The sequence below is a fragment of the Orbicella faveolata genome, unplaced genomic scaffold, assembly GCF_042242905.1.
Source record: "Orbicella faveolata isolate gen_17 unplaced genomic scaffold, um_ofav_v1 contig_24, whole genome shotgun sequence".
Classification (NCBI taxonomy): domain Eukaryota; kingdom Metazoa; phylum Cnidaria; class Anthozoa; order Scleractinia; family Merulinidae; genus Orbicella; species Orbicella faveolata.
Window position 1 is genome coordinate 4,713,115 of NW_028301552.1, and position 25,233 is coordinate 4,738,347.

Genomic DNA, 25,233 nt, shown 5'->3' on the forward strand with positions numbered 1-25,233 from the left:
CCTTTATTCAGATCATTAAAAATGAAAGTGCCTATTATGTTGGAAAAAAATCATTACTGGAATACCAAACAGTTTTTGTGGCTTACTAATCAATACTAGCAGGGGGTAACTATTTGCATTTACCTGAAAGAATGGTGCGTGAACTCACCTCTCGTAGCCTCGAATTTAACATCTCCCAAGCTGTCTCCGTGCGCTTAGTGCATTCGATATTTATTCCACTACAATATCTTGGGCGCGCGGGGAAAAAGTTGAAATAACTTCAAGAGCAATCAGTCTAGGCCTCTAGACCTTCATTATCCAGGAAACTAGAAGGCAAATCTCGAATTTCACCGTTTCGGTTTTTCGATATCACCGCCTCTGCCCGCTGAGGACGGCAAAAAAGTAAAAAAATACGTATTTCTGCCACTTGCGCGACGAAAGAGAAAAAATTAAAACGGTAGAACTTTCAGCTGTGCCCCATTCTTCCTTCTTTTCACGTCTATGGGCCAAAAACTTCGCGTTGGAAGACGATATTCAGCCAAGAAGTTTACAATAATTTGACTGGAGCAAGTGTTTCCGAGAAACCGTTCGACTGCGCATGTCATAAATTTTTTCCTGCTGATGTACTGCATACCATTCCGTGAGGCCTAAATGTTTCGTCAGTTCTTGGGTATTTTACATTATTTCGCATTACTTAAATAGTATTGACTCTTTCTACACCAAACTTGGCAGATGAGCAGGAGACCTATTGACAATTATATTTACGTGAAAAATGTCAGTAAATGTCAAAGTTGTGACGTCACAGTGATGACGTCATGTTTTTGCCACTTTGGAAGTTTTTAACATGCATATTTTTTACAATGTGTTCGAAAGAGCACATCAAGGGGAGTTGAAACCTGAAAAAATTTTGTCCATATCACAAAAATTAAATGAAATATGGCATTTTTAAATATGAAAAAAAAATTCTGCAAAATATGGGGTGCCCCCCTTGAGAAAAATCCCCAAATTGGAGCCGTAATTTTGTTTCAGCAAATGCACCTATGTTGCACATGTGATGTGCCAGATGACTAAAGCAAAAATAAAGAAGAAAATCGGAATAAAAAATTATCTCTCTAGTGTTATTGCGTTAAAATTAGTTTTGTTACGTCATAACCTGTAACGTCACCCGTTTTTTTACTGTTAATACCATCCTAACAAAGCCGAAAATCAAATTTCTAAAACCATACGATTTTTTACAACATCAAGCTTTCTATTTTTCTAGATTATTAGCCTTCCTAGAATAAAACTGAAAAAAATAAACCAGAGAGACTGACTTAAGAAGGACAGTATGGTTAAGCAAATTCCGGGGGGAACGACAAAAAAATATTTAACTTACCATATCTCGAAAAATAATCATCATAGCCAAAAACGGTTTCCGGCATTTTACTCCTCAAGTCAAGGCCTTTCCAATGACATAATCTTTTTATCAGATTTTACGAAAAATCATAGCACGTTTTGGTGACGTCATCAATTGTGACGTCATAATTTGACATTTTGTCGCAACTTCCAAATTAAAATAATCTGGAGAACAAAGAAAGCTCATCTGCCAAACTTGGTTCAGAAATAAATAAACCAAGCAAATATAGCCTTCATGAAACATTGGAGGGGTGGTTTGGCCCCTACGTGACTCAATCAGCCTGACCTCCGAAATCGTGTGTTCTTTTATGCGGCTGTTTACTGTACCCCTCGGATTTCCTGTAATGTGTTCAATTGCTTTAGAAGTTTGTCTTCCACCAATTAATGGTAAAGAAAGTAAACTAAATCTTGATTATCGCTTATAAGTTCTGCGTTGATATAACTTTAAAATTAAAATACAATTTAACTAAAATAAATGTCATGACAAAGAGAATACGATACCGAAAAGCACTAAAGATGCAACACTTTGTCATAGGAAACCATTTTAAATTCCGGTAGAAATGTTGCCGATGTCGACACGAGTAAATTATAGAAACAAACAAAACTAGTGCAGTGATTTCTCTCTTTAATTGAACAGAATGGTTTCAACAACAAACAGAATTTACGACACAACTTGAGAACATGAAAAAATCGAGTTAACAAACTTAACTTTGAGTTAGGCTTGATGAGAAAAATCTGCAAAGACGAATGTAGGTAGTTCCATTTGAGAATTCCATGACGCTCACTATAGATCGTTTTCACGTCACGCCATCACTGTCTAAAATCCAAAACTAGAGAGCCACCAAAGTTTTTATCCCCATCAGGCATAAGAGGCGATACATTCATATTTGTTTACAATTTTACAGCTCAATAGCGCGCTTCGTTTGGAAACCAGCGCATTTTGAATTTCAGGGTTATGGAGGTTGCGTGACACAAGGCTACGATCGAGTTTGTTGAAAAATATACTTATCTCATGATTTTAAGCCTTTTTAAAAGTTAGAGCATTAGGAAAGAAGCTTATGTAAATGCTTGTTTGTTAAGTACTAATAATCAGTCGCCTAGATAGCCAAAGTAAGTTCCAGATGTTTACGCTATTTTCCGGCCGTCACATTGGTGTCCACCGATGTACACCAACATGGCGTTTTCTGAAGTTTGCCGCGGGAAACGCAGAGGCCTAAGCCTTGGAGAAGTATCTTATTTAGCTATCTTCTCTGAACATCAAAATTTCTTAGCTTTTCCACTGGATGGTTTTCGATTTATTTTTTCATTGCGTGACAGTGAAGAAACACATGGAGATGAAGTCTTGCCACGAAGCTTAGATGACAACGTAACCTTATTGTTTACAAAGCTGGCTTGAGCTTTAATAACTGCTGCGAAAGAAAAAAAATTGATTATAATAACGTAAATTATCATTTATCTATGTGATAAAACTGATGCCTTTAGGCAAGTTCTTCTAGAAGAATTTCCGGCAAAAAAGCCACTGAAATTTTGGCCTCAATAACTTGCTGTCGTACTTGATCGACGATTTTCCTGAATTCTGCCGCACTTCGGTCAGTCAGAACAATTTATACCGACTGTGTTTAACGTGTTAAAGAGTATTACTCGAGTTTCTCGGTATAACTCGTAAAACAACTTCACCTACCATGGGGATTGAAGGCTGCGTCTCGGAGATAGTATTTGAAAATTGCTGCGAAGATTGTCTTCTGCCATTTCAACTGGATATTATTCCTTGTATCCTTTGCTTCTTAGTTTACGATAAAAAAGTTATTTTTAGGTGGGAAATTATTTATTCTTTGAAGCACTATAACTGTAAAACGTTCATACTTCCGTCTTTAAATAAAATATTATATTATGTGTATTATGTTGGCCTTATATTACTCTGCTAAAGTACTTCCCATAATGCACGGTGAAGAAAAAACAAAGGATCCTATTGGCCGATTAAAAACACGCCACAATGGTCTCATGTGGTCTCGTTTGAGCGAGAAAGCTTCTTTTGGCTCGTTTCTCTGAAATTTTCAATGAAATTTTCGCTTCTTTGCGTTAATAAAAATGAAAATGTAGCTAAGTGCAACTGTACGGCCTAGCGTATATATATTATGGTGGTTCGGTAAGTCTTCAATTGGAAATAAGACCAGCGAGCGAGCTATATACGACTGACCATATATAGATCGTATATCTGAGAGATATGAGCCATATCTGCATGGACGTTCCAAACGCCAGAAAGAGGTCACTCGTGGCTATCAACTGAAAATCAAAATTGCATTTTTGATAGTGTAAGAAGCACTTAAGTCAACAGTACAATTTCTATCGACCGTATTTAACGTGTTTAAAGAGTAGTTGATATGACTGGACAGCCTCATGCGTGGAGACTTAACGCTGTGTGTAAAGAACTCAACCATGCCGGTAGGATAGTGATCTCAAAAAGCCACTGCAAGCTTAAGAACACCTCAACTGACTTACCTGACTGCCATTGACTGTCGAATATAGCACTGTGGTGCTGCCGCAAGCCGATATTCAGAGAGAGGTGTATGGCACTCGTACCGGCCAATGTAAAATGCCGGCAAATGAACTCTCTCGAAACAAGCGGCGAATTAATTTATTCATTCAGACAGCAGCGTTGTTGACCTTGATGTCATAGGTATTATACTTGGAAATTGCTTATAAATAAGGTGGAAGTGGACATTTGATTGACGAGTCCGCCTCTTTTGACACACAAAGAAAACAGTCTGAGTTGTACCATAATTAATAGAGGGGAGTAGTTCTGAAACCTGACAAACTTACCTGTTGTACGTTTTCGTTCGCTTTTTTGGCCTTAACCGCGCACAAAACACAATAGTTGTTTACTCCGTATTGAGGAACCAACCAATGGAGACGCGCTGTTTACGTAATTCATATACATAGTGTATGAACGCAATCATAAATCTTGGCATCTTTCTTTGCTCCGTTGATGTTTACCGGGCTTCGTAACCATGACTACACCTTATACAGAAAGAATTACTTCATCTATAGTCCATCCCAAGTGGAAGTAAAAAACAATGTTTCACATTCAATTCCTAATTTTAATGCGAGAGGCTCTGTCAAGGTTTTGCCGGATTCGGGATATTTAGGTAAAAAAAATGAACGGGATACGGGATATTTGGGGGGAAATTAATGCGACATGGTATATGACACATTAAGAACAGATATTCGGGGATATCGAGTAGGAAAATAATTAAGTTTTGAAATTGGAATTAACGGAATACGAGATATTTAGGCCAAAAATTAACAGGACACCATATCTCCCGCAAATTCATTGCAAAAAGTAAAAGGTATAAAATATTTTGTGTTTTAGCGATAAAAATGGTTCACCGACGTTCTGCATCTCGCTCTGAGTTCGTCGAGTGTTGCCAGGTATAGTAGGATAACAGTTTTGTTCTTCTGAACAAAATATGTTGTTCCTCGTCAAATTAATCCCAGAAAGCTCCAATTAAGCATAACAAGCATTATCTTTAGGTTTCTTGGCTGCGAAGAAAAAGACTGTTATCGTGTCGTTTTGGAAAGAAAGCTCGGTTTGGACTGCCGCTCGTACTGTGCACTCACTACAAAGCCACCGATACCCAAAACGACCTACATCACCATTCATTACATCCTCGATCATGGCAACGAAAGCTTACCCCGCCCCCTTCCCGAGTCAGTTATCACGCCTTTTACGTCTTTAACGCTTGTGCTCTCACAACGCTGACTTTCTAGTAGCCTTATACGCAGACGCTCTTTGGGCCCGTCACGCAATCTTGCTCTCCCCAGTTGAAGAGGAAGATTGCATGACGGGTCTAAACAGCGTGTAAGCAGGAGGCTAACTTTCCAGAAGCCTGCAAGGTTTTGGCTAGTTTTAAGGCTAAGTTTCTCGACAGTTTCGAGGGGAAGCTTCATTCGAATTTCTTTACATCACCTTTAGCGGACGCGAAGGTATCAGTCGCATTACGTAGAAAGTAAAATTTTCGCAAGGAGCTGAATTTATATCATTTATTATCTATTCACAAGATATATTGGCAACAATGGATTTGTACATATCTTGTACAACTTTCAAGGCAAGCGTAAAAATTAGCTGGGTTGAAATAAACATGTGATGGGTGGTGTCTTACTGAATCATCGCGTGAGCAATGTGCGAAGGAAATTGACATGCCGTGACTTCTGGCTGGTTCGTTTGATATTTTTTTCTAGGCAAATCTGCTAGTTTGATTGGTTAGTTCCTAGTTATGGTCATTCTATCACACTGTGCGTGCTCAAATTTACCATTCGAAGCAAAAACGGGTACATTGAAAAGGTCGTAATTAATATTTGAAATCGGAGAAGAAGCCAGCGTCATCTGTTAATTTACTAGGTTATTTCACAAACTCGCTAAGATATGGGTGTCTAAATAACCGCTGCTGCCCTCAGAAATCCCAGACCGGTCTAGAAATAACTGATCCTGACACACATGCACACAGCCCGATGTCGGCTTTTCAAGCACTTTCATCCTCCGCGAAAACTTTAAGAGTAATTGCCACTAAAAATCAAAGAAATCGTGGCCACGGTCGAAAAATCGATTTTGCTCATAATTTGCCAGTTTGAAGGCCTAGGTAAGTAACTGAAGGAAATCAAGTTAGTTTTTTGAAATATCCAATATAACGGCAGAAATTCACGAAAAACGGTTATCGCACCGAAAGCTTAGATTTCACTTCGCGATAATCCGAAATTTTACACTTTTCAGCTTTTTGCTACACAGTCGTTTACATCGCTGTGAAACGTTCTCAACTTTAAATGTATGCATTGATTCTTCCTTAATCAAGAGATAGTGATTATTTTTATTTCTTGTGTTTTCTGGCCGAACTGAGCCCCGATTAAGTAGACATACTTTTCTAATTGAAACAAAACTCAAAAGTTTTGCAAATTTAGTGAGGAAAAAAGCTGACCGGTAGTGCTTCAAATCGTCTAATATTCTAGCAAAAGATAGTTCAGTCGATGAATTTTAGGCTTACGGATTCATTTTTTTGGGATCTACAAGCAGTTTTGCATGAACGCCGATCAAAAATCGAGAAAATTGTAATTTAGCCCCTTTGAAATTTGCAATGTAACGCAACACGCTAGAATAGGTAAAAATCTTTTGTTGGCTTGAGACAGGACAATCAAAGCCTATTAATGTCTTTAACGTTTGAAACGCCTTAGAAATAATATTTAACTTAGAAATTGCCTGTATTAGCGAAAAAACACGAGTAGAACCAAACTTAATCGCTCCCTGGCTCTCCCTGTTTTGTGTCACGCATGATACACTTGGCCGATGCTACAATCTTGGAAATGACAATGTGTGGCGAAGGTCAAGTAATTTATGCAGCTTCGGGATAAGTGACGGAGTGTTTGAAGCGTTCAAAGTATTTCCCCACCAGTTGCTCTTAGATTCCCTTTGCGTTTAGATAACTCCTACCAGAAGCAATTCAAATCTGCAGGAGCAAGGATATTTGGGACGGCTAAAACGCACTGTTCAGCTTTCTCAAATAACAACGTGTACTAGAGCTTTACACTGCAATCCACGGTGCTACTATGCAGCGAGTACGTGACGGACTTGGAAGATGCGTCAAATCTGTAGAAGATGATGGAGCTTTCTCCAGAACTCAACCTTCAATCGCTTTTTCAAATTATGCGATATTCAGCTATCAGTTTGCTTTCCTTTGAAGCTTCGTCCAGTACAAAAAGCCTACCTTTGCATTCAGCTCATTGATCGGGGTGGGAAAAGAGACGTCAGTATCAGTTTCATAATCAACTTGCAGGGCGAGAAAGGAAGAGAAAAGAGTTGAATTGCATTGATAACGCTGGGGTGGGGATGAGAGAAAACTCCTGATAAAAATTGCCTTGTTTACAAACCAAATTTGTGACGCCACAGTTGGTTTTCATTGCTATTTAGCACTGAAGCATGAAGCATTTTTGTAGCCAATGACATGTCGGTATATCTTTAACCTACGTTCTGGTTTACACTTCTGAAAAAATTAGTGCTACCTACTCTTTATCATGCTTTATCATGTAGTCTTGTGGATCGTTTTATACCACCAACTACTGCCTCATTCAGTTGACGAGCCTTTCTTCGACCCTGGTTTAACATGCTTTTCAGTTCAAATAAATTAACAAGAAATAATTCGAAAACACAAGTATCCTGTAAGATGTTGGATGTTGCAACAAGGTGGCCAAACGTAATTAAGCAAATTGCGTGTGTGCAACATTGGTGACATTCTTGCGCGGGTCAATTTTTTTTCCTTGCTTCTAGTCCAGTTCTGGCCCTTCCTCTGTCACGAAACGTCGGGAGAGAGCCGAGAGAGAGGGACCCTCCCTCTCGACGTTGCGTGACAAGGAGAGGGCCAGAACAGGACTACCTTGCTTCTGGATAATCATTGAGGGTGTGACCGTTAAAACTACGAAAATTATTTATTTATTATTCCTAAAGTATTTGCTTACCTCGACTTCCTTCAATGATGAAAACTTTTAGCACAAGGATTGGCGTGTTGCTTTTTATCTGGTCAGACTGATTTTAAAGTACAAGCCAGCAGGTGCAAGTCAAGGAGGAATATGTGTTGTTATCATTGAGGAGAGTTTCTGGTTCTCTGTTCATCAAAGACTTCAGTCGTCACTGGCGCGCCTGAGCCCACAGGGAAGAACTGTTCTGAATCTTCTAGTAAATTCACGGACTTGAATAAATTTCCATTTGCCGTGTGTGTAATTTCCACAGATCCTTGAGTGACATGAATCAACTTCTAGACCTGTACCTAATCAGGAGCCGGTCATGGGCTCCTGACCTAATCAATGAGATTGTCGATTCCAAGAAGTTTCTCGGTTTCTCGAAACGCACACATTCGCCAAAAATATTCTTCACGTATGTCTCAATGCGATAAAATCTGAAGGACTTTTAGTAGCTTTTGATATCCTTGTTACACTGTATGAGCGGTATGACCGTAACTGCGTGCCGGCACAAATTCCACCGTATTGAAGAACGAACTCGCGCGGGGCGTCTTTAACTCATCCAGCTTACTTCGATTCTTCTTTGATAAGTGCGTTGTTTGTTTGGTTATCGATACAACATTAACTTTTCGTGGGAATAGATAGCCTCCTACTGGCTGGCGACGGCATAAAGCTTGTAATCCCTAACATCGTTCCAATATGCGGGTTAACTGGGCAATCTTCTCTTATTAATGCATGATTTCGCACATCGACAACAAAGATCTTGTTATTAAAATTTGACTCATTTTGAACGATGAAAAAATGGTTTCAAATTTGTTTCCCTTGAAAAATCGCTCGAGCGTGACACTGGGCAGCGAGAAGATGGAGAGTGTGATTTAAAAGTTTGGTGTTTCTTTTTCGCTTTTTTTAAAACTCTTGTCGGCGATTTTTTTTAAGTTAAATACTACTTTTAAAGCTTTTCAAATGTAAAAGACATTAATAGGCTTTGATTGTCCCGTCTCAAGCCAACAAAAATGGTCTTACCTATTTTAGCGTATTGCGTTACATTGCAAATTTCAAAGGGGCTAAATTGCAATTTTCTCGATTTTTGATCGGCGTTCATGCAAAATTGCTAGTAGATCCCACAAAAATGAAACTGTAGGCCTACAATTCATTGGCTGAACTGTCTTTTGCTAGAATATCAGACAATTTGAAGCACTACCGGTCAGCGTTTTTCCTCACTGAATTTGCATAACTTTTCAGTTTTGTTTTAATTAGAAAAGTATGTCTACTTAATCGGGGCTCAGTTCGGCCAGAAAACACAAGAAATAAAAACAATCACTATCTCTTGATTAAGGAAGAATCAATGTATACATTTAAAGTTGAGAACGTTTCACAGCGATGTAAACGACTGTGTAGCAAGAAGCTGAAAAGTGTAAAATTTCGGATTATCGCGAACTGAAATCTGAGCTTTCGGTGCGATAACCGTTTTTCGTGAATTTCTGCCGTTATATTGGATATTTCAAAAAACTAACTTGATTTCCTTTAGTTACTTACCTAGGCCTTCAAACTGGCAAATTATGAGCAAAATCGATTTTTCGACCGTGGCCACATTCTTAGAATTTTCTTTGATTTTTACTGACATTTACTCTTAAGTGTTTCTGATTGGTCTTTAATTTCGCGCGAAAATTTAACACCAAACATTGCTACAACCAATCAAAGACGGATTTTTGTAGAGCTACGTCATCAGTGCGGAATGTTTCAGGTCCAGTCTCAAACGTTCGAGGTGAAATGCTTTGGCTCCCTAAGAGCGACTTCTTTGTGTGTGTCACGGAATTTTGCCAAATTTAGACATAAGAAAATGGCCACCAAATTAAGTGTAAAATAGAAATAACCACTTAAAAATTTACAGGAACATTTCAATAAAACAATAACGTGACAACAAATAAGGTACGGGTGGACTGAAATTTAAGAAGATTGTGACGATAGCGATATGTGTTTTTGAAAAACTGCCTGGCTGGTTTTCAAAGTTAATCTTGTTTGTTTGTCGCCTTTAAAGTGTACCTAACCCCAAAATTTTTTTCGCTAAAACGAATCTAGCACTTTATTTGAAGCATTTGGGCGAAGAAATTTTTGAATTTGGTTGAATCCTCGATTTTCTATGCCCTTTCAAAGTCGCGCTTGAAGTGTTTCACGACCGCGTTTTAGGGAGTCTGGGGCGGCGGTTGCTGATGACGTCTACCCAGGAACCAAACACAATAGCGCCTCAGTCACCTCTCTGTATTTGCTCGAGAAAATGGAACACCAAAACTAATCGTTCCGATGTGTTTTGGGACTAAAACGTCCAAGTTTTGTCTCAGAATCATTTACTTTTCGTCACTGGAGTCAGAGTTAAGTTTCGATTCGGAAGACTGCGAAATAAACTTCGATCGAGCACGTTCGACAACTGTGAACTCACTTCTTAGAACTTTGAGAGCAATTTACAATATTTCAAGTGACGAAGGATAAGACTTCTTTGTGGACGAGCTGCTTGTATATTAGGAATGGAAAGCTAGATACGAAGTGGAGGTGCAGGCAAACGAAAAGCAGGAAAGAAAACTCAGGACTGCTTTGGATGGTAATTTCGTCAACGAAACATAAGATTCCCACGCGTGTTTATAGCCCGTTTACATTTGTCCTAAGCGAGAATGTATTTTGTCAAGGTGTGATTGTTCTGTTCAATCCAGCTTGTGTTTTACTTTCAGTTGAATGCTTCATGTTTATAAGAGCGACGTACGTGTTGCAGTTTTCGAGACTGGATGACCTCCAAAACATTGGCTTCGATCGATCGAAAATCGTATTGTTTGGACCTGTATTTTTGAAGCTGCGGAAAACAAGGCGGAAGGAAACATTTCACACAATTACCGATTTCACATTGTCACACGTTTTAAGTCGTAACTCCAAATAACCAATGTAAATTGTTCTCAAAGTTTGCAGTGAAATTCGTCGGATAAGCGAAAAGGATGTGTTCCCTAAGCGGTCCGCAGATAATGTTACTCGGTCATATTTTCGACGCTATTGCACAGAATCTTTGTCGCACTGCTGATTTCCAAACCTTCGAAAAACTTTGTGAATCTAACAATTTTGTTATCATGTAATTCTAAAGGATTAATCTTCGACTTTCGTCTAAATCGAAAGAGAAATAAGTGTTGATTAGCGGCGTACAGTTGCGATCTATTTACATATCAGTATAACGCTTCTTGATCATGATCGGATCACACAACTTTGCCGGTTATGTTATAAATACTGCGGGATTGGAAGATATAGGTTGTCGGTAGTATTTCTACAAATTGCTGGTTGGCTTTAAGCAGAAAATTTATGAAAATAGCGTTCGAAAGTCTGCGGAACAAATTCCAGTGAGAGTTCTTCAATGGTTCTCACAGATTCAGTTCGCTTGTTTCGGTTCGACAAAATCAACCATCGTTTACGTCTTTATTGCACCATTAGCCGATCATCGTCAGTAAATTGTACAGTATATCTTTCTTTAAATCTGGAATATTGCTGCAACAGCCGATAGCACCTCTGGAAGGCGTTTCTGCGCACTTTTCGAATGTGTATTGCACCATCCTGAAGGAAATGAGAGGACGTGAGATATCCAACCTTCCTGGATAGACGTCACAAGAGCCGCTGGACCCATTCTCCTCAAACTCGGTCGTGAAACAAAATGGCGGTGTCACAGTGATATGTGTATCCCCGTGATATGTGTATCCCCGCACACATATCACTAGTGATATGTGTATCCCCTCCAAAATGGCGGCCAGTGATATGTGTATCCCCCACCCCCCTCCCCTCTACTTTAAATAGCAATATCTTCCTTGAGAGCGCTCTCGTCGTCCGGTCCCTTACTGGAGGAACGACTAACCCAAATAGACTTAAAACGCAAATCTCAATTTTTGTAGTTGAAAAAGCTTACGTATCTGCTGCTGGAATTGTGTTCTTATCCTAACTGGTTTTCTGCGAGCAGGATACAATGAATTTAAAGTTGAACACCAAATGGATCTAGATATATTTCAATTTAAGTTTCACGGCACGGGATTTCTAGGACGATATTAATTGCGCGGTAAATTACTAGCAATTTGCTGGCAAGTTTCATAATAATCGACGTTTATTCTTCGGTAGATAGCGTAGATGACGGCTGTCTTCAGGGGATACACATATCACTGCGCCATGTAATAATTAGTGATATGTGTATCCCCTGTATGCAGTCTTCTACAACCGAGGTCAGTGAAACTCCAGAAATCCCAAGCTATGAATAAATGCCGGGTGTGAATATTTCTAGCTAGTCAGTTTTGACAATGCAAATGTAATAGGCATTTTTCTTCTTGGGTAGAAAGCCAATATAACAGCTGTGTCCATAGGGATACACATATCACTAGTTCATGAAATAATCAGTGATATGTGTATCCCTTATTATCTCGTGCACGCGTGCACGCGTTTTAGTGGAATAATCGAGTTTCAAACTCCAGTAAACCCAAGCCGTGTAAAAATGTCGGGTACTAATATTGCCTGCAGTTTTGACAAGGTTGATGCGCTATATTATAACAGTTGTGCTTATGGGGATACACATATCACTGCGCCATGAAATAATTAGTGATACGTGTATCCCCTGCACGCGATTTCAGCTTAGATATTTAGACATTCGAGTTGGAAACTCCGCAAACCTCAACCTTGGTATAAACGTCGTCGCGAGTAGGCAGCCAGCATATTTCGGCAATAATAATACACATGAAAAAATTACTCGATTCTGATTGGCTAAGAGCAGTGCAGTTCAAGTGTAACACCAGTGCAAAAAGTGTAACATCAGTGTAAAAAGTGTAACACCAGTGCAAATTACACATCAAAATTCTGGATTATGATTGGCTGAAAGATAATAGGAATTTTTCTAAGAAAATGATATCAGGTAAAATGATGACGAAAATTTTGTGTTGAAACTTTGAAAAAAGTTTTCTCAAATAAGAAAAAATGGCTCCAAGAAAGATCTTCTGGCACTTCCTCCGCGCGAATTTTTTCATGTTTATATTATTAATAAGTAATCATACGGTTTTTCTCGTTCAATTTGGAGTTAATTTGCACTTGTGAGTTTTTCAAAAAGCTGAAATTACACTCGCCGAAGCGGCTCGTGCAATTTCAGCTTTTTGAAAAACTCACTCGTGCAAATTAATTCCAAATTGAACTCGAAACCGTATGATTACCTATACTAATAGGCCCTTTTCTCGATTAGGTAGAAAGCCAATGTAACGGCTGTGTTTAGGGGATACACAGATCACTGCGCCATGAAATAATTAGTGATATGTTTATCCGCTGTTCGAAGTTTTAGTCAGATATACAATCGAGTCGGTTAGAACTCAACCAAACTCCAGAAATCCTAAGCTGCCCAATTGGGCGCGAATTAATTTCTGGTTTCTCCTACTCTTTACAGCGAGCCGCCATTTTGTTCGTTGAATGCCTAGGCGAGTATCAGTGTTTTGTGTATCCCCACGGTGGATACACATATCACTAGTGATATGTGTGCGGGGATACACATATCACGGGGATACACATATCACTGTGACAGCGGTGCTTTGGAGCTATTTTCGAGATTTCGTCGGGGCACAGAAAATCGAGGATTTAACGGAATCCAAAAATTTTTTCGCAGAACTATTTCAAATAACAAGTAGATTCGTTTTAGCGAAAAAAAAAATTGAAGGTTAGGTGCACTTTAATCATTACGCGTGGAAAACATATTTATTTGTTATGAGGCTGTAATGTAGAAAGTGAGTCTGCTCTGATCTCTGCAAATTTTTCATTTCCACCCGGAAACCGCAGAAAAAATAAGCCAATTAAATTTTACCGGAAGTGTGAAGTTTGGCAGCTCAGATTTCTTGGAAAAATTTTCAATCTTTTTCACATTGTTGGGGCCTGTTCACCAGACTCCTCCCCGCCGGATCGCTTCGCCAGGGGACTGGCTCTTCGCCTCTCGCGAGTGTGAGACTCAACGCAGTCAAAGATGTGATTGTTCCCCCGGGGAGGGGACTCACGTATAAAAGTACGGGGGTGCTTGTCGTACCTTTTAGGGGTTAAAAACGCGGTTTTGGTACCCCTAATGGTGTTCAGCCTCAAGAGGTTCCCAGCGGAAGCTTTTGCGGTGCCAACCTCGTTCCCAGGGTCTTTTCCCTAGCTTGGGCGCCCAAGCCAGGGAAAAGACCCTGGGAACGAGGTTGTTGCGGTGCCTTTTAGGGTATTGAGTTCAAATAATATCACAAGAGATCATGTGTTGTTTCTATTTTTACCTCTTAGAGGTGAAAAACTTTTCAAGCCACGCCCACAGAACAGGAGTTTGGTACATATACCTCTCAGGGGTTCTTTTCAAAATTTCCGACGAACTTCCCCGTCCTTTTTTAATGGGAGCCCCGGGGCCTGCTTGCACTCTGAGACTAAACAAACTGTTCGATTTTGTGATAGTGGATTGTACTGGAGGTCAGACTTTTTCTTGGCTAAAAATCCTGCTTAAACTTCACTTTTTCGCTTTTTTTTGTTCGTTCTTTTGCATTTTATTTTAGGTATTATACTATATTTACGCCATCATGGGAATGGAGCTGTTTGGTAATTTAATCAAGGCGGAGGGAAGTTACCCGTCCACAAACAGTAACGTGAGCGATGGAGGAAATCTAACAGCCACAGCGTTTTGTGGGAACATTAAGCTAAAAGATTCTGACTTCTATGCAGATCGCTACTGTAATAACAACTTTAATAACATCATGAGATCGTTTAAGGTGTTATTTGACTTGATGGTTGTAAATCAATGGCATAGTATCCTTTAAATTTGAAATAGATGTATCTACTTTTACAGCGGTCTATTGACGCAGGATCTGATAATGTACGAGTCCAAATCTCGAGCTGTTATTTCCCCAGCTAGCAAGGTATCCAGAATAGTTTATCAAGGAGGTTATAATATTTTGAGTCTTGTCATGCGCTCTCCCTGCCCCCCCCCCCCTCCCTCCCCTACGTCTTCCCTCAAGTCCCAATTGTAGAGCTTAAGCAAACCACGACGGCAACATTAACGAGAACGTCACCAAACAAAAGGTTTAACGAGAAGAACAGTATCCGTGCAGGTGCGTTATAATTCTTGGTACATTTCTTAGCCGTCCTCTGCAAAACAACCACATGAAATGACCAAGTTCTGTGTATTTTGGAGAACACGAACGACGGCGGCTAATTTTTCGTATTTTCATTTGGAATTGAACGCTGGCGTTACATATTTAGCTTGAGCAAGTTTTGAGAGCAATAGACGCACTGAAAAGATCTAGTTAAATGAGAAATTCTAAGGTAGAATGGAAATTCATTTTTTACTTGGCGTTGTCCTCGAGACCGCCGTCGTCATTGCTTAAGCTCTCTAATTTCACATCAATCAACCTCATCCTCTCGGCTAAGTAGATAACTTTTATTTATACTTCAAGGTTTATTGTCTTTGGCTTTAACACCTATTCAGTCATTACTCAAGGCTATGTTCGGGTCACAAACAAGTTTGCCAGGCTCTACTTTCTCTCATTTCATCTCCTCTGTGTTATTGTGGTTCTAAAGTAAGTACATTTCTAGTTGTGTCATTTACCATCCATTTATTCCAAGCAAGTTATAGCTGGTGTCGTTTCCACTCGCCCAAGCTTTTTTTTTTTTGGGGGGGGGGGGTTTCTTTTTTTCTTTTATTTATTTCTTTATTATTTTTTTTTATTATTATTGCTAAACACATAATTACTTACATTGCCTTACTCTACTCACAACAATAACTAACCTACTTACAATACACTACATTATTGTTGTTATCATCATCATCACTATTATTATTATTATTATTTCTAATGCTTTTACCGTCTTACAAACGTCACTTACAATACATAAAAAAAACACCTATTTACAATACTTGGCATTACGTTACTTACTTACCATACACATTGATTGCTTATTATGACTTACACATTACGTTACTTAAGGAGTTACAATACAATGTAATTACTTAATTATAGAAAAAAACAGCAACAACAACAACAAAACAAACAAAACAAAGAGAAACAAAGACCTTGCAACTAATTACTAAGGGAAACGCCTTAAATGGTGAGAAGGAATTTCCACTTCTGTTGAAATTCCCTTTCGCCATTCGACGTGGCAGCAATATATTTTTCTATCTCGATTTTATCCTGCACTAATGAGATGAAGTCGCTGAAAACGAACATAGTATTATTTAGAGCGTTGATATAAAGAAAATATTTCCCTAGTATTATGAGGTGGTTGAGGGTCAAACGGTGAGTACAAGGACGAGTAATTCCAAATAATACCTCTGGCTCGGAGAGAAGTAAACTCGCGTTACTTACAGTAGAATACCAACTTTGGAACTTATACCAAAAGGAAGACGCTTGCGGACAGCTAATAAACAAATGACGTATGTTTTGACTATCAGAGGGACAGAAAGGGCAGGATGGGGAGGCAACCTTGTTCATTTTGTATAATATACTGTTCGTGGCTAAAATGTTGTGTATAATTTTGTGCTGAAACATTGCCAATTTAACTTCTTTTGTGGCTGTGAAAGGCAGAAGATAAATTTTATTTAGATTCTCTTTTGCGATGCCGTATGATAAGAGTTTTTTTTCTGAAGTGGGAGGAGGAAGATTTTCTAAGGTTAACAGTTTGTCGTATAACATCTTGCACGTTATATTACAGATTGGCGGCGGAGGTGTAGTAGAGTCGCCAGAATTAACGTGAAGGAGCTTCTTCCAACTTTGAGGGATCGCAGATAAAAGACTATAATATTGTAAAAAGTTGCAATTTAGCATGTATCTATTGCGCAAGGAAAGGAAAGGCAGGAAGCAATTTTCACGCTCGTCAGAAAGGTCTGAAATTTGCTTTATACCTGCTCGGTGCCAATGAGGTAGATATACCATTTTTTTGTCAATCGTAATGAATTTGTTGTTCCAGATTGTCTGAGACAGTATCTCGGTCTTGCTGTGAGGTGTCGTGGACACGATTTCTTGCCAATGATGAATAATTTGTTTGTAAAATTCAGGAAGATGGCCATTAAGATCAAGAAAGTTGTAGTCATAATTACATTGAAAGATGTCAGTACCGCCGACAGTAGAGAGAAACGATTTTGGAATATACTTCCACGGTGCATCTGAGTCTGAGCACAGCCGTTTTACCCAAGTTAGTTTCAAAGCCTTATCGAAAAGTACAAAATCTTTCATGCCAAGACCGCCATCCGATTTCTTCTTGATGAGGGTTGTCTTTTTTATTTTGGCGGGTTTTTGCTTCCAGATAAAATCGAACACTATTTTATTGACCTCTGTTGCAAAGTTTTTTGGAGTCTCCCTAACACTGGAGATGAATACAAGTTTGGAGAGGGCTAACGTTTTAACAATATTTATTCTACCGTATATAGATAAGTCTCTTCGGGACCAGACACTTAAGGTTTTCTTTAGGGATGCTAATTTTTCAAAGAAATTTTTCTTATGAGACAATTCAATATTATAGGTAAAATGCACACCGAGCGCGTAAACGGGATCATCGCTGATTTGGAGGTTGCAAATTGCGTCTTTCCTATGGCGCATGGAGCCAAGCCATAGCATTTCTGATTTTGCCTGATTTATTTTTAGGCCAGAGCACTTTTCAAACAGTGAGAGTAAGTAAAATAAATTAGAAACTGACTGGACATCAGCAAGAAGGGTAGTTGTGTCGTCAGCATACTGTGTGAGCTTGACCTCTTCATTTCCCTGGATATGTATGCCCTTGATGTCTTTTGACCGTTTTATACTTTGGGCAAGAAGCTCCATAGCGATAACAAAGAGTATGCCTGAAAGGGGACAACCCTGACGGACACCGCCTTCTAAGTAGAAGTGTTTAGAGGCAACGCCATTGTTAATGACACAACTAGAGATGTCTTTATAGAACACGCTGACCCATTGCCGGAGATTTGGTCCAAAGTTGAAAGATTCAAGGCATTTTTGGATAAAGTCCCATTCAATTGAATCAAAAGCTTTCTCGAAATCTAAGAAAACAGCTATACCTGGTATATTTTTGATTTTAGTGAAGTCCATTGTGTCTGCTATTAGTCTGATACTTTCTCCAATGAATCTACCCTTTACGTAGCCGGACTGACAAGGATGTATTACGCTTGGCAAGATCTTTTCCAAGCGAAGAGCGATAGTTTTGGTCGCAATTTTGTAGTCAACATTAAGTAGCGAAACTGGTCTCCAATTTGTTAAATATTCCGCGTTCTTGTTCTTTTTTGGGATTAAAGAGATAATACCTTGTCGTTGAGAGATAGAAAGTGATCCGTGTTGAAATGCATAATTAAAACTTTCCACCATGAATTTACCAACAGCGTTCCAAAAAAAGCGACAGAACTCTGAAGTGAGGCCATCTGTACCTGGTGTTTTATTGCTTTCCATCGTCATAAGCGCTCGTTTACATTCATCGATAGACATAATGCCTTCGCACATTTTTGCAGTTTCTTCTGACAATACATTTTCCGTATTAAAGAATTCGATAAACTCCGAGCCGTTCGGATTCGTGTTTTTTGATGTATATATCTGTTTAAAAAAGCGCTCTTCCTCTTCAAGAATCTCCCTCGGGTCGGTTAATTTTGCGTGATCATTGACTTTTAAGGCCGTTATATGTTTTTTCCTTTGGTTTGTTTTTTCTAAATTGTAGAAATACTTACTGTTTTTCTCGCCATGTTCATACCAGCGCGCTCTGCTTCGTATAATCGTGCCACGCGTCTTAACGCTTGCTATTTTTGAAAGCTTGGTTTTTACTCTTTCTATTTCGCTCCTTAGGGAATCGCTGTACGCTGTCGGAGCTTGCACTGCAGCCTGATCATCTCCGACAAAAGGGCAGACTCTTCGTCACGCTTGCTTTTTGCTTTTTTTTTCGAAAATTTTATTGTAAATGCTCTGATTTCCATTTTAATCATTTCCCAGAACAAACCCTTGTCCTCAGTTCTCTGATGCTTTTTGGCGAACTCTGGAATTAAGAAATTCAATAATTCTACATATTTCGTGTCCGACAACAACGAGTTGTTAAATTTCCAGAAGCCGGGCCCACGAGGGGGTTCGTGTTCGGTGAAAGATATAGAGAGCAGGACTGCAGAGTGGTCAGAATAAATATTTGGAATTATCTTGCTCTCGCAAATTCGATTACTCAGTTGATTTGAAATGAAGAGGTGATCTAGTCTACATTGTATTTTCATCTAGGGGTTCGCCCACGTAGGGCCAAATGAGTCCGGGTTTTTGTAGCGCCAGGTATCGAGCAGATTATGCGTTTTAATCAAAGCCTTGAGTTCAATAGTCGATGCTTTTCTAATGTCAACAGGTTTGCCACCTCTTTTGTCTAAAGTGCCGATTACGCAATTAAAATCGCCACCCAACACAAGGTTTTCATTTCCATATTTACCGAGGATATTATTTGAAAGCCCCCTTAGGAATACAACCTGTTGGTTTGGATCGTTTGGTGCATAAACATTAACCAGTACAACTTTAGTATTATCAATAACAATCTCTGCTAAAATATATCTCCCGTGATCATCTGAGGCAATTTTTCCAATGTTTATGTCAAGCCGTGGTTTAAAAAGAATCATAACTCCTCAGCTATGAGACGAACCGTGGCTAGATACGATTTTGCCTCCCCATTCCGTCTCCCATCTTCCGATAGTATCGAGCGAGGAATAAGTTTCTTGCAAAAAAATTATATCTGCTTTTTGTTGCCCAAGCTTTTTACTGGCCTTTGATAACCATACTTTGCCCAATCAGAATCAAAGATTGATTTGTTCAATGTACTTGTTTAGTTGTATATGTTTACCAGTTATAGTGTTTTTTTTCTCGTGAGCTAAATCTTCAAGGCTTCTTCTCGTCCCCACAGATTCCACACTGAGTTAACCTTCTTCTCTCTGTCTATCTCGTTCTCTTTCAGCATATTTGTAGCGTTCATTTTAGAAGCCTTTATGCTGGAGTATTCTTTCACGCATGGAAAGATAGAGACAGTAATCAGCAAGAAAATAGAAGAGAAAGGCATCGGTGTAGGAATGTGAGTTTCTCAAACTTAATAATAATTCATAAATAAAGGAAATCATATAACCGTGATTACTTCTCCGTTTTCCCCTGTTGTTAGCTTCGATTGAGACGGTGTTTTACCAAATTTCCCAACACTTCGATGGTCGTCGGAAATGTGATAAAACACAATCTCTCAAGTTTGACATAATACACAATGCACACATCGATATATTACGAGAAAAACTGCTCCAGAAAATGTCGTCATCAATTTGTTGATTGTCTTGCCGAGGCAACTCCAGCTCCAGGTCCGTTCCTCCCCGCGTTCCATTCCTTTGTGGCTGTTTATTGTACCATTACCCCCCCCCCCCCTTTCCAAAAATAAAACAGTTACGCAAATATTCCGCCCATGCTGCCTCGTTTTCAAAATGAGCTTCGATAGATTGAAATTCTGCGTAAAAGGTTTAGACCACTCAAGCCATCTAAGTTGAACAAATGCATGGGTATTAGTTTATTTTCTTTTTGTTCTCTAGGCCTCACTAACAATAATTTTATGGTAGCCTTTTACTTCGATTATTAGTTTAGTAAGGCGCGACGGAGGTTTCGTGATAGTCTGCGAGCAGGCTCGCGTTGGGGCACAACTGCGAGGGGCGTAGCCGTGAGCGCGGAATCGAGCGGCGTTGCCACGGGCAACTTTCCTCGTTTCCAATGGTAACAATATCGTCGCCGCCTCCAATTCCGCGCGCTTTGCTGCTAATGACGTCAAAGGCCGACATGTTGCCACTGGAAACGGAACCAGCTGCCCGTGACAACAACGCAAGTTGAACATTAAAACCTGGTTACCAAACTTCCGTCACGCCTTACTCAACTGATAATCGTATTAAAAAAAAAAGCCCCTATACCGCAGCACACCTATTATATTTCTAGGTGTCCTGTAAGAGAAAGAGCAGCGTCTTTGCTGTCCACCGATGACGTCAGCGAAGCAGTGGGCAACGGTGGGTTTACCTCCGTGGAACATCTTGCGATGGACACTGGTTTAAGATTCAAGATGCCGAAACAACAGAAGAAAAACGCCGATGTCCTACTGCAGGATATGTTCGAGGATGAGCTAGAAGAGGATGACATTGGACCCAAAGATTTAGACGACTTAGATGAACTGGAAGAAGAAGAGCTTATAAATGAACGATCCGGAAGAAAACTTACTTTCCTCACTGTTGACGCAAATTGACGTGCTCTTCCAGTCGCACCGGTCACGTAGCCTGACTTCTATTTCCGGTCGCCATATTTTCTTTTAAGCATAGTTAATAGAGGGGAATGGTTATGAAACCCGACAAACTTCTTTGTTGTTGTATGTTTTTGTTCGCATTTTTGGCCTTGACCGTGCACAAAACGCAATAGTTGTTTACTACTGACTGAGGAATTAACCAATAGAAAAGTTTCGGGTACTTAATTCATTCATGGTGTATGAGCGCGAAACAAAAGATGGTGTATTGTCGTGGACTTTCCAACACTAATCTTGGCATCTTTGTTTGCCCCATGTCGAGCTTCATAATCATTCCCCTCTATGGTGTGAAGCGTGTTGAATTTTCTTCACCATCATGTGATCTTTTCACACGAAATGGAAGTATTGGATGAAATGTGTAAGGCTGTCGTTTTTTTCAAGGCCATTGATGTCAAATAATAAATAATTTTTTATGGTGGATTTTAATTTTTCAAAATAATGAAGATTTGTGTTGAAAAAAGTGTTTCGTGATGGCAGAGCCGTACAAATCCTCTAAAGTTCCAAACTTTCAAGCCACCATGAAAAATATCATATAGCCATCAATGGTCTGAAATGAGCAATCTTTCTCCCTTTTGTCATTCTCTTTCCATTTTCTAAATATCCATTTCGTTTCACGGCGTTTAACGGTTATGTTGTACAATTGATAAGGTCACTTAACAGTGTTTTGGAAAGGCCCTGTTGACCTGTTCGTGGACCTTATTCAGGGCATTATGAAAGCAACTGAATTGGAGCATCTTTCACTTGTGTGTCGAAAACAATAGACCATTTTACAGTTGTCTACTAAGTGACCTGGCCTTTGGATGGCAGCGAGGCTGGAGTTGACCTTGTTTTGATACAGACCTCACTGCTTTTGTTGTGTAAAACAAATTGTTCTAACTAGGTGCATTTACATGGCAAAAGCAGCGAGGTCTGTATCCAGACAAGATCAACTCCAGCCTCGCTGCAATCAAAAGGCCAGGTCACTGAGTAGACAACTGTAAAATGGACTATTCGCTTTTGCTTTGGTTCTGCGTTACCGCGCTAAGCGATTGGCTTAAAAAAACTCGCGCCGCTTTGTCATCCAATCAGGCCCCAGTTATTCGAAGGCTGGATAATGCTATCCACCGGATAAATCGCTATCCAGTGGATAAGTGTTAACAAAACAAGCCATGCTATCCACTGAATAGCGATTTATCCGGTAGGTAGCGTTAACCACCTTTCGAACGACCGGGGCCAGAAGTGCAACCAAACCGCACAGTAACTCGCTTGCACACGTTTCCCGCGCTTCGTTTTGATTGGTTTACCAGATTGTCTGTGACCTTTGTCCAGACTGATAACTTTGGTTTTGGTTTTGACACTCCATTGAAAGACGCCCTATCAGATTAAAGCAAGTACATTTTTTGTCGAGAATAATCGAGTTGGAAGATTTTTAACAAAGTAATTGAGATAACTAAAATAAATATTTTTACTCTGAAAGTTTATAACAGAATTTGATCAAAAAATATGTTACAGAAAACTATGAAGATGAATTAAGATATGTAAATTTACTAAAGAGGTAATTCTCTTAAGCTCTATAAGGCAATTTAAATGGGAATCAGATTAGATAAACAGTTTAATTTTGGAATAATAAAGTCCATTTTTTGTGATATTCGTATTTTAGGAGTTGATCCAGCAATGTTAAAGTTTAACAAATACCGCCGCTTATTTCAAGCCAACTCGAGGTATTATACGGCTAGCTCTGTGCGCGGGCAAAGTCAACCAAACACTCCACTTTGATTGACTACTCAAGCGGGCAAAATGGAGTTATCTTGCCTGCTCGGGATTGCCAGCTGTTTACCGCGGAAAAAGGTGACACTTATGCCATAGAATAATTCCGTTATTGTCTAAGCTTCTCTGGCCAGGGCAGCTTTTGGCCTCGTTCTGGTTTTGCGTGTTTATGGATCTCTTAAAATGAGTGGCGTTTATATTTTTTTCAAATTTTTGAAAAGACGATTTACTCTAAGAGGCTGAAACTTTCAAGAGCTGTTTATTCATCTTCCGCGGATATTTATGTATGTCAATTTTGTGTCCATGATTTTTAACGTTGCCATGGCAACCGCAAATTTCATGAAAGTCTAGTCAAAAATCAAATTTTTTAACACAATTCTCTATTTTTTTCCAGTTATTAAGTGTTCCTCATCAAATTGCAGAAATCCATAAATTGTGTACATTCTATAGGCATACTTGCTTGATTTTGTATTAATTTCAGTTATTTCTGACGTCATAACCAACATCATCTTGTGTCATCTTGTAGAGCAAGCTCAGGGATATCTAGGCAGTGTAAATTAATTTCGCTGTCTTAACAAAACGAAAACGCAAGGAAGGGGTTTCATTCACCCCTCCCCCCCACCCCCCTTATACCACGCTGGGGGTGTGAATTTGCTTGTACGTCCGAAGGTAAGTTAAACTTCCAAGTTTGAAAGGCAATGTACTCATTCAAGCAAGCTATAGAGCTACTCTAAAAAGCATCTGTCACCTGTAATTTGACGTTTGAATATCCCGCAAAGGCTCAAAGGGGATCTCTCTGTATGGGGAAAATCTGCTGAGCGATGCGCGAGCAGGGGTAAAATGGATCTTGCGACTTTTGTGCCTGCACTCACCTCTCCCAGCGTATTTCTATGACAAACGTCTAGGTAGGATTTTGGCGGACGAGAGAGCCTAAGTAGGGGGTAAGACTGTTAAAATGTGAAAGCCACACCCAAGAGTTAGAGAGTGGACCATATCTCGTAAAACAGCCATAAGCTTTTAATATACGTTCGTTTAAAGCTTCAATCGGATCTAAGTGATTTTTATTTCCTAATAATTAACCTTGCACATTGATCTCTTTATTATCGTGCTGTGAACATTTCTCGAATAACTACTCCAAATGTCTAAGCATTCAAAAAATTGTCTCCAGAAATTTACAACAATCTTTAAAAAGCGGCACGAAAACAACGTTGTCACATTATGGGAAGGATTCTATTAAGGTTGCTCGTTCCTTGAATCTTTGCTGTGTGGTAGATCTCGTACACAAACATCTCCACATTAAAAAAGCTAAACAATCATTTGCTAAGTATATCAATAACAAAACTGAATCAAAGATATTCACAAAGTTCACCGCTTTGGCTGTAGTCAATGAACAAGTCACTCAGGCAGAAGTCCTCAGTTCTTCAAATATAAAACGTCGCAAAAAGAAATATAGATCTGGACAAAGTTTAGTCTTCCTCGCAGCCTTTTTCAGTGTCGTCACGCAACGCTCCTCCTTACAAACGGCCATTCACATTAGAACAGCATTCCTTTCCTTTTGCGCCAATGAGATCACTAACATTGTTTCTGATGTGACCAATCAGAGCAAAGGAGAATGTAATCAACATCGTTTTTCCCGCGAACCTACAACTGAGCAAACTGAAAAAGGTTTTGCAAATCGATCTTTGTTTTCTTTGTTCCGTTGCAGTTGAGAAAAAAGAAACATTCTACCTATCTGGGAAAAGTTCTTTCGATTTCTCAGCGATTACTAGATCCTGTCTCGATGTTAATGTGAGCAGTTATTCAGATACTAGCGAGTCGTCAATTTGCAAATCTTGCCATCATAGACGCCTTATCAAGTTCAAAAAAGCATCTGATCACCTTGAAGAGCTTACACAGAAGTTGAAGGGAATATTAATCTACAAGGATCGCAAAGTTCCGACAACGAAGCGCTTATTGAGCGAAGACAACAATGGGAAAACCGCAGAAACGTGCCCTGGGAAAGCCGCGAAGTGTGTTTACGGTTTCCGAGTAATAGGGCGCTTGCCACTTGTACCTCTTTGATACCGTAGCCAATTCTACCGTGATTAGCCAACAAGGAAGTTCTTATACTCCGACTAAATAAATTCGAAATGTCTTACTTACAACATTACACTCTTCTTCAAGGGTCGCCATACTTCAACATGAAACACGAAATATGATCGGTTAGAACAAACAAAAAACAAAAAGACTTTATTTAACGAAGGTAACATAATTTACTGGTTGCCCAGTAGTTTACAATATGACCCTCCCTAATTTTACATA

General features: G+C 39.4%; 1 protein-coding gene across 1 annotated transcript; it reads left to right on the forward strand.

Moving 5' to 3' along the window:
• Positions 1-14,415: 14,415 nt before the first annotated feature.
• LOC149110042 (uncharacterized) lies at positions 14,416-21,606 on the forward strand. The gene is made up of 4 exons (XM_089291999.1): positions 14,416-14,682; positions 15,362-15,452; positions 19,828-19,941; positions 20,832-21,606. Exons 1-4 carry the CDS (start codon positions 14,457-14,459, stop codon positions 21,130-21,132), a joined length of 732 nt encoding a protein of 243 aa, XP_089148125.1. The 5' UTR covers positions 14,416-14,456; the 3' UTR covers positions 21,133-21,606.
• Positions 21,607-25,233: the final 3,627 nt, after the last annotated feature.

Coding starts and splice junctions, on each gene's coding strand:
- LOC149110042 (XM_089291999.1), top strand. CDS start 14,457: ATGGGAATGGAGCTGTTTGGTAATTTAATCAAGGCGGAGGGAAGTTAC. Junction 14,683..15,361: donor GGTTGTAAATCAATGGCATA/GTATCCTTTAAA, acceptor ACACCTATTCAG/TCATTACTCAAGGCTATGTT. Junction 19,942..20,831: donor AAAGGCATCGGTGTAGGAAT/GTGAGTTTCTCA, acceptor TTATATTTCTAG/GTGTCCTGTAAGAGAAAGAG.